At 28.2% G+C, this 14,438-nt stretch overlaps 1 protein-coding gene and 1 long non-coding RNA gene across 10 annotated transcripts in view; one reads left to right on the top strand and one right to left on the bottom strand.

Annotated features, from left to right (window-relative positions):
• Window positions 1-1,646: 1,646 nt before the first annotated feature.
• Window positions 1,647-2,807, top strand: LOC136972884 (uncharacterized). Its single transcript, XR_010880405.1, has 2 exons — window positions 1,647-1,778; window positions 1,877-2,807. It is a non-coding gene; the product is annotated as an uncharacterized lncRNA (long non-coding RNA).
• Window positions 2,808-12,966: 10,159 nt separating this feature from the next.
• The window catches only part of polybromo (protein), a 137,016-nt gene continuing 135,544 nt past the window's right edge, over window positions 12,967-14,438 (bottom strand). For all 9 annotated transcript variants that reach the window (XM_067267525.1, XM_067267527.1, XM_067267523.1 and 6 more), the window contains one exon: window positions 12,967-13,484. In XM_067267525.1, coding sequence (XP_067123626.1) covers window positions 13,268-13,484 — 217 coding nt within the window. In that variant the 3' untranslated portion in view covers window positions 12,967-13,267. The remainder of the gene's footprint in view (window positions 13,485-14,438) is intronic.

Here is a 14,438-nt window from a genome sequence, read left to right as displayed (position 1 = left end):
TTGCGTTGCCATAACTAAACAAGCATCGAAAGGACCAGCAAAGTTTTGTGCTCTTACAGAAACATAATAGTTTAATTATCGAAAATACAAATTTTCTTGTTGCATTACTCAGCATGTAGGCTAAGTATAAAATTCGTACATTTTTGGGTTGTATATTATGACTAGGGAGTGTGTTTTTTCTAAACTTTTGGATTCTCGACAATCTCAAGATTTAAAAACAAATCTAGCAACGAGTTACGTAACTTTCCCTGGCGACATTTAAAACTGCATATGATACCATCCGTTATATTTTATTTAAAAATGATTAATATAATTAAATGGCAAAAAGCTTAAATTTGTGGGTGGGAATGAGTTTTGTAAAAAATTGTAAAAACCAATAACGAATAAAATTATTGCGTTCGACTCCATAAGAGATATGACACATGGCCCCCTCTATCTCTCCATCTTCTCAACATTTACCCACCAAAATTTAAAAGTATCAATCTCCTTAATACACAAACCTTTGCAAAATTTTAGAAATTTTCGACAAAAAGCACAAGAGTTATTAAGCTCCAAATTGGGTGAACAAAATCGTGCTCCCACTCACTGACATCCATACATATGGAAAAAACTCAGTTTTTTTTTTTTACTTTTGCATTTCCCGATGTCTCAAGGTTTCCGATTCCAAAAATGTAAAAGTTTTGTGGGGTCATTTTTTGACCGATTGCCATACTTTCCGTCTGTTATATATAACAATCGGAAAGGTAAAAATTATTCAAAAGAAACCATACAAAGGAAAACTAGAAGATTTAAATTTCCATTATTATACAATCTATTCATTATGCTTCTTGATATATTTGTTATATTCTTTTTCGTTTTCACCATCGACTATTACAAAATTAAAATATCGATCGTCTCTGAAAAACGTTGAAGATGTCCTGCAGTATCAAATATGCAGCCAAGATTTAACTCTATGCAAATATAAACAAGCACATCCTCTCATTAGTATGTAAATTTGCCTTTGTCTTAATAAATGGTAATAAGTGGTAAAATTATCAGTATAACAAAGAATGGTTTGGAATTAAATTTCTTTGATTTATTACCAGTTAATTTATTTTGTGCCTATGTACTGCGTATATATATATATATATACCCAAGGTCTCGTAAAATGTTCGCGAGCAAAAAGGGGTGGAAAATAGAAGTTTAAGAAGTCCTGCTCTAGCAGAGTTTTTCATGAGAAAGATTTCGGATACAGATATAAATATTGATGTAATCTGATTCTAGATAAATAACTATTGTTCACATGACATATTGCAAAAGAGAAGGCAATTCGCACTTAAATACAACCTACACTTTATTTTAAATAATGAATTTCTTGCATATCACATACTTCAGCAATATCATTTTTATGATGCTTAACAAAAACTACTTTTCAAATAACAACAACAAAGCAACACAAAATATTAGAAAAAAATAATTCAAATATGAAGAATTGTTGATAGAGACGAATACAAAGTTTCATTTTAAAATATCCCCACGAGTGAATCCAATTCAAAAAAGGAAAAAATAAAACAGTTTAATGAGTTTCTATTATCTATTATTAGATAAATAATTTTTTTTCTATTCTTCTACATAAATACTCATTTATCGCATCATCTATCTACAGTTCAAATTCCTCTAGTATATAAATCAACGACTGTCACTTATAAGCAATCCATTCAGCTGAGAGAAGTTCGATGTTAAAAGAGCCTTTTCTTTCGTCTACAAAATGAAGTCGTTTATTCTTCTAATTATATTAGGTATGTACTAAACTCAAATATTTTGGGGTTTATTAATTGGCAATGACAATCTTTACAGGGGTGCTCATTATATATATATTTCGTTATATTTTATGTAGTTGCAACAATAGAATGTGCTTCAATAAAAGATCAACTACTGAAACGTAAAGCTATTGAATCCGCACGTAATTTTTGGAAATTTTTTCTGAAAAGTGGAACTTTCGAATATGCTACCGGTTCACCCATGGCTGTTTCAAATGAGGATCTTGCTGTTTTAAGTTCTAGTCCTCCTAAAACTCTAAAAAAAGAAGCAAGACATACAACATTATCATCTATACAACAACACCATCATCGATGACACCAGACAACAACATCGAAGGCACCAACAACACCATCGACGACACCTGAACCTACAACAACAATTGAACCTACAACAACAATTGAACCTACAACAACAACTCCGCCAGCTCCTAAAAAACCTTTCATTAAAGTAGTGTTCGATTATTTGTTGAAGATCCGTTTCGAGTTTGAAGTTAATAAAAATCGTTAATTATTGATTCGATGTAAATTAATCCTGTGTGATACGATTAAGCTAAAATCAAGTACAAAGAATATGTGAAGGTTTTGAAATATTTTTATTAACATTTTAAATTACAAATGATAAAACTATAATTTGTATAAGAATTTTAACATTTTTTATGTGTATAGCTCTGTACAATGAAAAAAAATGTCGGGTAATATCTTTGTAAAGATTCTGATAATAAAATGCATTGTAATTCTCTATTATCGTAAGAATCATGTGCATTTCTAAGATTAAAAATGTATTATCGATTTCGATTTTAGAAGTAAATAAAAAATATTGCAATGATTAAAATATATTGTCAGGAACACTGAAATTTTGTTGACACAAAAATCATACGATATATTATACAACAGTTTACATGAACTAGAAAAAAATGAACGATGATAATCAAACTTCATTCCACTCTCCTTACATACCTTTACCTACCGTCATTATTTTTCTCTTTCTGAAATTAAAGAAGCAATAGACACTTTGAAACTTTCTAATTTTACTCCAGATAAAATCCCTGCAACTTTCTATAAAAAATTAAAACCCATTGCAACTGTTGTCTTATCAAAACTGTTTTCCAAATTTTTGCTATCCAGCCACGTTCCCAAACAATGGCATCCTTAACAATTAAAGCTGTACATAAAACAGACAAAAATTATGTCAGACGTATTGCATTATCATCTGCCATGGTAGTCTGTCCGAGATGATTTCCACGGATGGGTTGATCTAGATGTATTGGCCTTCTCCTTCTGGCTGTTCCTATCTGGTTAGACAAGTAGACTAACGAAAACATTGATTTCAAGCACGTTATATACATATCACTTTATTATTGTAAAAGTTATATACAGTATTTGTTTACGATACCAACTTATGTTTAAATCATATCGATATTTAAAATACTGTAGATTTAATTACTAAATAGACAATAACAAATTCCACGAATTTAAACCAAGTGGCGTATCATTAGAATAGTATTTGTAAAGACTGGTGCATCGATTATTCAGGATGTGTACCATCATTCTTAAAGCATTTGTTGGTAAATCTAAACAAATGATTATTTCATATATCTGTTACTAGTTACACAATGTTTACAAGTGGAAATTTTCCTGGACTAGTAGCAAGGATTTACTTGTTGGCCACTATCTACATAAAAATAAAAATAAATTTATATAGGTCTAAAGTAAACATTTAAGAATACTTAAAAATATTAAATAAAATATCCTATGACACTGCATTTATTTCAGGGGCACTTGCCAAAATGTTAGTTCTATCTGATTTTTTTGGATAGCAAACAAGACCCAACGTAACACGTAAACTATGCTAAGTTCGGTCTTACTTGTTATCCATTTATAAACCATTATATATTAATAATAAATTAGCATATATCATTTCAGACAAATATATTCTTCGCCTATTTTTACATTTGAATTTTTTCCGCGATTTTCTATTCATGCCTTTAAAAAAATAAATAAATTACTGTATAAGCAAGTTTCTTCGCACTATAAAACTATGGTAATATTTAAAATACACATATTTTTATATTGTTCACTTTGTATGAAATGTATGTGATAACTGAAACAGTTTCATATAGCTTTAATCAATTGAAAAAAAAAAAAAAATCACATGCTTAAAAATTTGTAATCAATTTGATTTTGCTGGTAAACAAATTAATCGCACTTATCATTAATATATATTACTTAAATAATGATAAAGTTTTGTATTAATACCAAATGTTAAAACTTATTATAGATACTTTAATGATAAGCACAGTTACTGAACTACAACTATGAGTATAAAACACACTTGTCAAAAATAAAAATATACAGTCATATAAGTAAAACTAAAATAATTTTAGTATTAAACATTGTGTGCGCCATATTCTGTGATTAAATAAACGGAAGGGAACTTGACATAAAATTTTATCATTATAAGTAACATAATTTTCATAAAGCAACCAGAATTTCCAAGAATAATGTATATACAGTATATATATCAATCAACTTACCTTTTATGCAATAAAATGAAGCCATTCAAGAGAAAGCCTGAGTGCTTCATGAATTGTTCCTTCTGATGATAGGTACACTTCCCATTTTGCATACTGACTTACATTTGATCTGATTTATTGTACAAACCTTCATCATATGGTCAGGTTCAATTCCTTTATTATATCTGATATGTGATAACATTGGCCACTATTAACAAAGGATGCAAAAGCTTATTGCATATATAATTGTTCATGAAAACACCAGACTTAAACTAGACTCTGGACTAGACTTAAACTTAATGTCAAAGATAAAATACTACAGTTGAAAATAAAAAATAGTAATACTGTAATTGTAAAGATTCAAATGCACCCAATTATGTTTTTTACATGCTTTGTTTTGATCTAACAGGTCACAATACATTTATCGTTTTAAAAATAGAAATATATTTAGAATTTACATTTAGGGTTTCTATACAAGCTCAAATAAATTTTAAGATTTTGCTGTATTTTTAGGATTTTTAAAAAAATGTGTAGCAACAATCAGTCTTTCATTTCAACTGTATCTGAATGAAGCAGTCAGAAAAAATTTAATTCAAAGTTTTACAATTTGTTTGTATGATTGCATTTCTTCCAATTTTTTTCAGCATTGAATAGTTTGTGTGCGCCATTTGGTGTTAATAGCTAGAAGTATTCTGGTATTTAATTAAAAAAGTCAAAGAAAAAAGTGTGTGTGAATTATATAAATTTAGCTGATAAGTTAATTATTCCTCCTTTGGATTGAAATTATTTTTACTGTTTTTAAGATCCGGAATCAATCTTCTACTTTTTCATATGGACAGTATCAATTTTTACATAGCTATTTTTGGAACATAAAAATAATAGGGTACATACCAAGGCTCTCAAATAAATGACCTTAATATATTCAAAGTTATAAACTTTAAACATTTTCAGAAAATATTTGTAGAAAATCTTTTACAATTTTATAAATATGAAATTAAAATCTATTTATTATTATTATTACTTTGGTGGTGTGTAGACTACTCCATTAATATCAGTACACAGTGCAACCAAGGCATAGCTACAGAAAAGTTTACTGTACTGTAGTTATGTTCTGTTTCATGAATGTCTCTGTGTTTAAAAATTTCATAACTATGTGGCATGTTAGATTATTATTTAGTATAAAAATCATCTATTTTTAAATAAAACAACACATAAATATATATATATGTTATGGACAAAGTGATTAATCGGGCATTATGAATAATGACCAAAAAGTGCGGGCAGTGTGATAAATATTCATTCATTTACCAAATTGACCGGTCATTATGAATACTGTTACTACCTAGTCGGGCAAAGTGATAATAATACGTTGAGGAGTGATCATCTGACATATGCTAGCCAATCGGCACTCGGTTGCGTGTGTGTATCGTGTTTAGTACCAAATTTTAAATTTGCTTAAAAAAAACTCCACTTATTTCATTTAGAAATATTTATTTTTTGTGAATTATTTCAAAGTACTATTAACTGATATTCTTCCAGTAAGTTAGAAGTAACTTCCATTTTTGACTCTCACCTTTTCTATCATTAACAAATATGCTGATTTTGTAAAAATTTAATTGTTTTCACCTTTTTCTGCTATTAACTCGTTTAATTGGTTGTTCGTGTCACTTAATGATTCCTCCATAATCGTTACTTTTGTCAAAGAAAAAAGATTAACTACTGGTTACGTAAATTTAAAATTCGGTACTAAATGCAATACGCATGCGCAACTAAGATGTAAGTTCTGATTGGCTAGCGTATGTCGGATGATCACTCCTCAACGTGTTATCATCACTTTGCCCGACTAGGTGGCAGCAGTATTCATAATGACCGGTCAATTTGATAAATTGTTGAAATTTATTACAATGCCCGATTTTGTTGGTCATTATTCATAATGCCCGTATTAATCACTTTTGTCCATAACATATATATATATTTATTTATTTGAATAATTTTTAATCTACTCAGTTTTATCTTTGAAAGATAATTTCCTTTTGTTCTTCATGTAAGATAATCCTAATATCAGGTGGAAATCTTTTCTTAAAATACTATAAATTAGAATGGTCTCTACACATTAATTTTTTATATTTTTTTAATCTTTAATAATCATTATATTATTACAGAAAGTATCACATTTAAGTATTTAAAACTTTAATAATTATTTTTCTTAAAATGAATAATAAATCCTTTAGAGCCATATTTCTCATTAGATCTCAAACTGAAGGTGAAGTCCAAAATGATACCACTGAATGTAAGAACAGGTTAAGTAGTTTTATAGCTAAAAAAATTCCAAATTAAAATTTTATGCCATAAGTAGGATGACCAGATAGCCATGAGTAAAAAGAACATTGCTCCGAAATTTAGGATATTACGAGAAAATGAAAGATATTTTTTTTCTTGGTATATAAAACTAGGTTTCCAGCAAATACTGATGTAATTTACAGCATAAATCAATGAATTTATTGTAAACTTTAATTATTTAAATATTTATCTCCAAAAAGTTTCAAAATTCTTGAAACGTAGGGCTTTTGCAATTACAGTACTTGAAATTTACTTCTGGACACTAGACAAAAACTAAAGTGTAGGACATATTCAGGAGAAAGAGGATGTTTGGTCACTGTAGTCATAAACTTCACAAAAATAGCCTAACATAGTAATTTATTTTGTAAAAAAATTAGCTGGAAATCAAAAATACTAAAGATATATTCATTTTGTTAATACAGTTTCATAAAAAGTCTTGCATGGAGAACCAGATGAACCTTTTTGTAGATGTTGAAAACCAAGATTGTTTATGCTATAATTTCATAACAAGCACAGATAACATAAAAGTTCAATAACCAATTTTTTTTTCTTTCTTGCGTAGACACAATGCAGTGACAGTTGATTTAAAACACTGGGCAAATTTTCATCCTTTATTCAGTTGGAACGCTTTTTACATTGTGCGTTTCGGGCCGATGCCCCTCTTCAGCCAACTTAAAATTGTCTGTACGTGTTACAAATACATGTGTACAAACAGCACAGCATTTGTTGGGGGTTGTTACCTCCTGAGTGTTGGTGTTAAGAGCTTGTATACTATTAAAAAATGGACCAAACCTTGCTCGAAAAAGTTTAGACAGAATACGAGTAGTCCAACAGCATGAATCTGAAATTCATCTACCAACATGTTATCTGGGAGTTCCCTTGCATAGTGACTAGAGTTGTTTCCGTATACAGATCTCACACACCTGTCACTGCATTGTGTCTATGCAAGAAAGAAAACGTAAAACACAGTTTCCTCAAGATAAAATTCAATAACCAAGTTAAAAGGTGTCATTCTAAAACCATTTTCTGGATTCTTAATCAGCATTGTGTAAATAATGCCTTAGTTAATACACACAACCACAGAAGACCCCAAAAATGATAAACTCCCTCCATCCATGACTTCACTGGTAACATACAAGTTGCAAGGTAATATCTTCAGAAAGGCTATTACATGGGGACAACAATCAACTAACATACCGCATAAGCACAACAATACAATTTATGGCTTATTGCGTAATGACAAAGCCCAATCGATCCTACCACTACCCAGGAGTGTATGAAATACCCTTTACGCTAGGTCTAGAAAACAAAATCAACAAATATATAGGGTACACATCCTGAAACCTTCCTACGAGGCTCAAGGAACATCAATATGATGTACATAAAGGGAAAAGTACCACAACACTGGCTACTATGGCAGAAGTTCCTGAGAATGAATCATACTTCATGGAAGCAAAACTCCTAAAAACCATCAAGGACCAACACACAGGATAAACTCTAGTAAAAATAACTACAGTACAAATGTAGTACTAAGAATTCATGTATTAATCATAAGGATACCACTTGCTTATCCATAGCATGGAAGTATGTTATAAACCAAGATGAGGTCAAAACTACACACTATTATTTTATATATTCAACAGATTTTGGGGTGGTTTATAATCATTGTATTTTATGGTTTCTTTATTATTATTATTTTTTTAAAATATTTTATTTATTTTATTTTATGTTGTTTTAGTTATTTGTCATCAATTCATATTTAGAACACAGTTAAGAACATTAAAATTTAAATTTAAAAGAATTCTATTACACATAGGTTCAATCCTGAGGATGACTATTAAGATAGCCAAAAACATTTGATAAATAAAAAAAATTGTTACTGGAACAGGCTAGAACTTTAAATTTAAATTGTGTAAATAGATGTGCAAGGTATTAATACTTTTAAAAAATGAACTTTAAATTCACAAAAAGTAAATGATAGTTTTAAATTATCATTAAAAAGTTGTTTTGTTTTCTTTTGTAGTATTTTAAAATTCAGATAATTTTAGAATATTATAAAAGAAACAAAACTTTTATATGTTTTCTTTTAGAAAGATCAGATATTAATTTATAAAATATGATTGAAATTTTGAACTTAAAACTGACTTATAAAATCCAATTCAAATGATGGAAAATGATTTATTTATCACTTACATTTAAATTTTCAAAGCATAAATGATAAAGGAATAACTGTTGAGAAATATATTCAAATTATAGCCAATTCTACCATCATACATACCTTACCTTCGATTTACACAGAACTCAAATTGCATGGTTAACATAATTTGAAAATATGACAAAATTTCATTTTATACTGTATAATAGTATTTCAATTTAACATAGTATTTTATTTTAATACAGGCACTCCTCACTTAATGACCAAGTTCTGTTTCTCAGACTATATTGTTAAGCAAATTGGTTGATAAACGAGAAGCTTAGTCATTTTTATTTGCAATCTCTTAAATATTACAGAATATAAAAATAGTCAGAAAAAATTATAATAATAATGAGCCAAAAAAATTTAAGTTTATTCATAAAAAACAAGTGAGCACTTAAACCTTGAAACCGGGCATTGTTTTAGCTTCTTTGTGTGACATTTCTTTTCAAAAAAGTCTGGTTTCACTCACATTCAAGATTTGTTTGGCAGTAACAATCTTTCTTTATAATTTAATCAAAGTGATCAACAAATTCTTCTACTACTTCTACATATGCACTTGCTGCTTATTTCTGATTCTCCAATTATGCAGGTTTTGAATCACCAATGAAAGTGTTTAAACCATCCATGGCTTGCTGTAAATGTTTCTGTCAATTATTAATCTTTGTGTGCCTTCAAAATCTGAAAGATACTACATGCCTTGGCTTGAATTATTAAAAGCTTCATCAGCATTTGTTTTTGTATCTAGTCGTCAAACCAGATCGCCAGTAATTTCTCAATTTCATAAATGAGGCCTTTGCTGTCTAGTTATTATATCTTTAATATTGATATTTTCACTGCCCATTTCACACTATCTTCATCTATCAAGATCATTGATAATGGTCAAATGTGCCAGCTCAAAGTCACATGTTATGGGCTTTAGGTTTCTTACCAGCTTCACAGTCATTTATAATAGTCATTTTCATCTCAAGATTGATAGTCTTCTTTCTTCAGGTGAAATTATGCTCTTCCCTTTCATCTGCATCATGTACTAAGTGTGTACAATAAAGTACAAATTTATAAATGAAATGTAGTCTTAGAGAGTGAAAATGCTTCTTGTAGTGGATACTAACTGATTGGGAATCAGACTAAGACTAAGAAAGGAGGAGAAAGATTGAGAAAGGGGATTCCCTGCACTGGAAAGCTGGCCATAAGTCCAAGTTCTCATTGAGGAGTGACTGTATTAAATATTAAGTATGGGTATCCCTTCTATAACACAGTAGTTATGTTCTAAGATAGTGTCATGTTATGCAAATCCATGCTATATGAAACAAAGGACTAATGCAAAACATTAGTCCTTTGTTATTATTTTCAAGATTATATTGAAGAAGTTAGCAAAAGTATACTATTCTTTTTCATTACTAAAGAGAAATATGTTTATTAAAGCAATTGATAATTTATTTCCAATCAATAATTAATTAACAATCACAATTAAAAGTACTGTATTGTGTGTTAATATTCATTTTAGTTAAACCATGGCATTTTCTTTTTACAAATATCATCATCATCATCTCAGCTTTATTGTTGATCTTGATCAGAAGTAGCAGCACAGTTTCATATTTTTTATTTTTATCATAAAATATTTTTATGGACAATAAAATAAAAATATGCTATTAATCAAAAATTTGTTCTAGTGGGTCACATTTGTTCAGTTGACTTTTTTCCAGAATTTGTGTTCGAATACCAAGATACTGCCATATTTTGTTCGTCATTTTACAAATGATTGCTTACCTACAGTTTAAAAAAAGTTTAACAACACTGACTTAAAAATGTTTAAATGAACTTTACTAAATACAAAGATTAATCAATGAAAAGAAAACACAGTAACAGTCTTAAGGGCTAAAGTCTGAAAGCAATGATGACAACACCCAGTTGATAGGAAAAATAGTACAATTTGTTTCTTCCTTGTCCTATCAGTTTTCATTAAAGTAAACCTAATGAAAAGCACAAAATAATTTGAAAATTTCAATATTCTAAAATCCATGGATAAATTTGAGTTGATGCGTGCTTACTTGAATATAAAAAAAAATATCAAATAACAAAACTTAGTTTGTGAAATTTTGTACGAAGAATTTCCAAAACCATATTAGAGTGAAACCAGAAGTCAGGTTGTACAGGGGATATCCCCAATTGTAAAACCATGTTGTAGAAGTACTGTGTTATATGAAAGAAACCTGTATTTTCGTTAATGTAATGAAAGTTTGGAACTACTCTAATTATTATGACATTGCAATCATGTCATGACTGTAAGCATTAAACATTGCTTAATATCAAAACTTCATTAAAAAAATTATCTTTGATAATGGATTTCATTAAGATATTATCAACACCTTCAGTAAACTAATTTGAAAATGAGTTTGCAGTAAGCAAGCAAGTAATGGAAATGACACAAGATTTTCAAATAAATAAAAAAAAAAAAAAAGGAAAATTATACCTTTAGTGACAAATGAAAATAATCTAAATTTATTTAATTTCATTTTATATTAGTTAATTGTGGTTCATACTAATTTAATGTCTTTCATTTTTTAAGGTAAGGCATTCTACCTTTTGATTCAGTAATTAGATATTTATATTTTATTAATGTTCCATATTTAAATGTTCTAAGTTCTAAATTTTAAAGTATACAATTGCATTCATTAATACAATGTGTTTTTCAGTTAACTATTGTATTGATAAGATATTGTAATTCATTTCACTGATGTCTATTATATTATGTTAAATTCTTTGTTACTGCATGCATCACAATTGTATCCAGTAAGCCAAATAAATAAATAAATATAAATAAATATATATATATATATATATAAATGTTACTGTCTTTGATTTCAGATTATATGGAACCAACAATCTAGTACTTCATTCTAAATAAATGAGTCAACATATGTGTGAGAACCTGAACCTGGGATATTGGGAATAATATAAATATAACATTTAATACAAAAATTAATAGAAATGTTAATTTATTTTAACACTATGGGAAAGCAAGAAAGACAGAATTTTATCAACTTCGACATCTTTTGCATTTCCTTTGATTCAACAGATGTTGAAGTTCCTGCTAAACTGATAGCTGGTCCGAATATGACTGCATTGGAAACAAACCCGATTGGCTGGGATAATTCTATATAAGGGGACAGTATCCTTACTCAAGGCTGCTTTTATTCATCCTAACAGGTAATATGAACTTTTGTAAGCTCTCTCTCTCTCTAGCGACAGGGCAAAGTGTTAATCCATTGTTCCCCTTGATATAGTCAAGTTATATCTTAGTTTCGAATACACATTTAAAATATATATCCACTGTGTATATAGCTTCTAAGCTAGAAATTAAATAAATAGTTTAGTTATAAAAGGGATTTGTCTGAGCTTCCATCAAGTGTACAAACACAACCCCTCCACCACTCGAACTAGCTCTCAAATGAAGTAAGAATTAGATCAGTCACTTGGATCTATTTAGATTAAAGGAATTGCAAGATAGGATGTGGAATTTTGATTACCCTAGCTAATGTCAGGACCTGACTGGAGACAGATTTTATGATCTACTAGTCTCTCCTTTAATAGTACAAATATAGCCATCATGGATAGTGGACAAAGTTCTACCAACCTCGATCTCACATATGGTTATCACAGTTCTGACAGAATTTTCCTTTGAATTACGAAGTAGCCATATTTCAAACTAATCAAATTCCTTTACATGTAAATCTCTACATTTCTGGATGGGACAAAAGTACAGTTACAAACTAATAGAATTTTGAACTATCCAAGCTTGAATTTTTGAAAATATTTGAATTAATGAAGATTTCCTGTGATATATTTAGGCTAAATTCTTTAATTTTAATTATTTAATATTAACTCAAAAATACTCAAGTATATTAGATATATAACTGACTATCAAATTATACTTGGTTTATTGTATAAGTAATTCTGTCATCCATTATAATATTCAAAAATGTAAAAAATAGAATTTGGTATTTATTAATTAAAAAGTTTTTTCCTTAAATAACTTTCAAACAATCTTTAACAAATATGTTTATATTATTTTTGTATAATCAAATCTTTACTCTATAAAACAAAAATTTTTGAAACATTTATACAAATCAACAATTTATTTGTCTTGTACATATAAAATGGAGATAAACAAATGAAATATGACACAACTGCTACAGTTTATAATTATTCTTTGTATAGAAACAGGAACTGAGATTCTGACATTAAAATACAAGTATGAAATGAGTTTTTTTCAGATGATTTTTTAAAAAGTGAAATAATTTGCTTCTTTCAGAGCAAAGTTTTTGATTTTCCATCAAATATTGAGAACAATATGAAATGGAAATATTAGTCACAAAGGGATGGCTTGATATATAAATAAACAGATATGATTTAAACAACTATAAAATTTTGGAAATATTTAACGCATCTTTCAGCATAAAGTCTCTTAATGCCCACAGTGCATTTACAACATTTCCATGATTTCCTGCTCCATTGGCTAACCAGTGAATGGGAAGACGACTGACATCACTCAGAGTTGTGTTTTCTCTAGTTGCTTTCAATTGGGCATCCCAATTACTGATATGCTTATTTTCTGCTTGTAAACCTTCAATATACCTATTCAAAAAATATAAAATATTTATTTGTTATACCAGTACTTTCAATATATTCAATTTTCTCATTTAGTAAAATAAAAATATATTTAATTTGTATTATTATTTCTATCTAATTATTTAACACTGAATTTCTTTAATATGGATAATAAATTTAAATTTCATTATATTAATATTAATTGCACTGTCAGATATTTCAATGCAGATGAAAAATACCATTTATTATAATACCACAAAAATATCACAGTAGAATCCACTTATTATAAACACATATATTGTTATCAGTAATTGATTACTTTGTTCCAAAACATATAACAAATATATTTTAACTTACATACAGTATTTTAAACTGGTATAAATTAGTAAAGATCCAGAAATTTAGCCTACATCTTTTTTATATCACAAAATACATGTGATGAGCCACTTTTATGTTTTACTAAAATTAACTATGGCAGTCCCAGTAGAGAATCATTGACAGAATATATAAAAACTTCAACTCAGGCTGTTAATTACAAGCAAAGATCTGTTTTGAATATGTGGATTTGAATCATTATGGAACTATGCTGTCAAATTTAACACTTGCTTTTTTCTAAACTCTTTTAATCCATATATGATAATCCAATTTTACTAATTACTAATTAATATAACTTTAATAAAAAATAATAATAATTCATCTTTTCTGTTTATTTAGACTTTTTCAATTTCTTTTAGCTGATTAAATGTAATATAAAAACATTTCAAAATAAAAATCAATATTTAAATTTTAAGTATTACATGTTCTAAAAGAATAATTTTAAAAAAAATTTAACTTAAATTAAATTATTTATAAAAATATTTTTTCTATTAAAATGAATAAATATGCTATTAGAGATACAAATAAAATTAATAACTGTAATGTTTAATTAACAAGAATAGTTACAATTTTAAAGTATTCACCAAATAAAGTCTAAATACTATT

This window comes from Centruroides vittatus, unplaced genomic scaffold, assembly GCF_030686945.1.
Source record: "Centruroides vittatus isolate TY-2023 unplaced genomic scaffold, ASM3068694v2 contig_3051, whole genome shotgun sequence".
Taxonomy (NCBI): Eukaryota; Metazoa; Arthropoda; class Arachnida; order Scorpiones; family Buthidae; genus Centruroides; species Centruroides vittatus.
The sequence above is the reverse complement of the archived record's forward strand: the minus strand, read 5'-3'. Positions and strand labels throughout refer to the sequence as shown.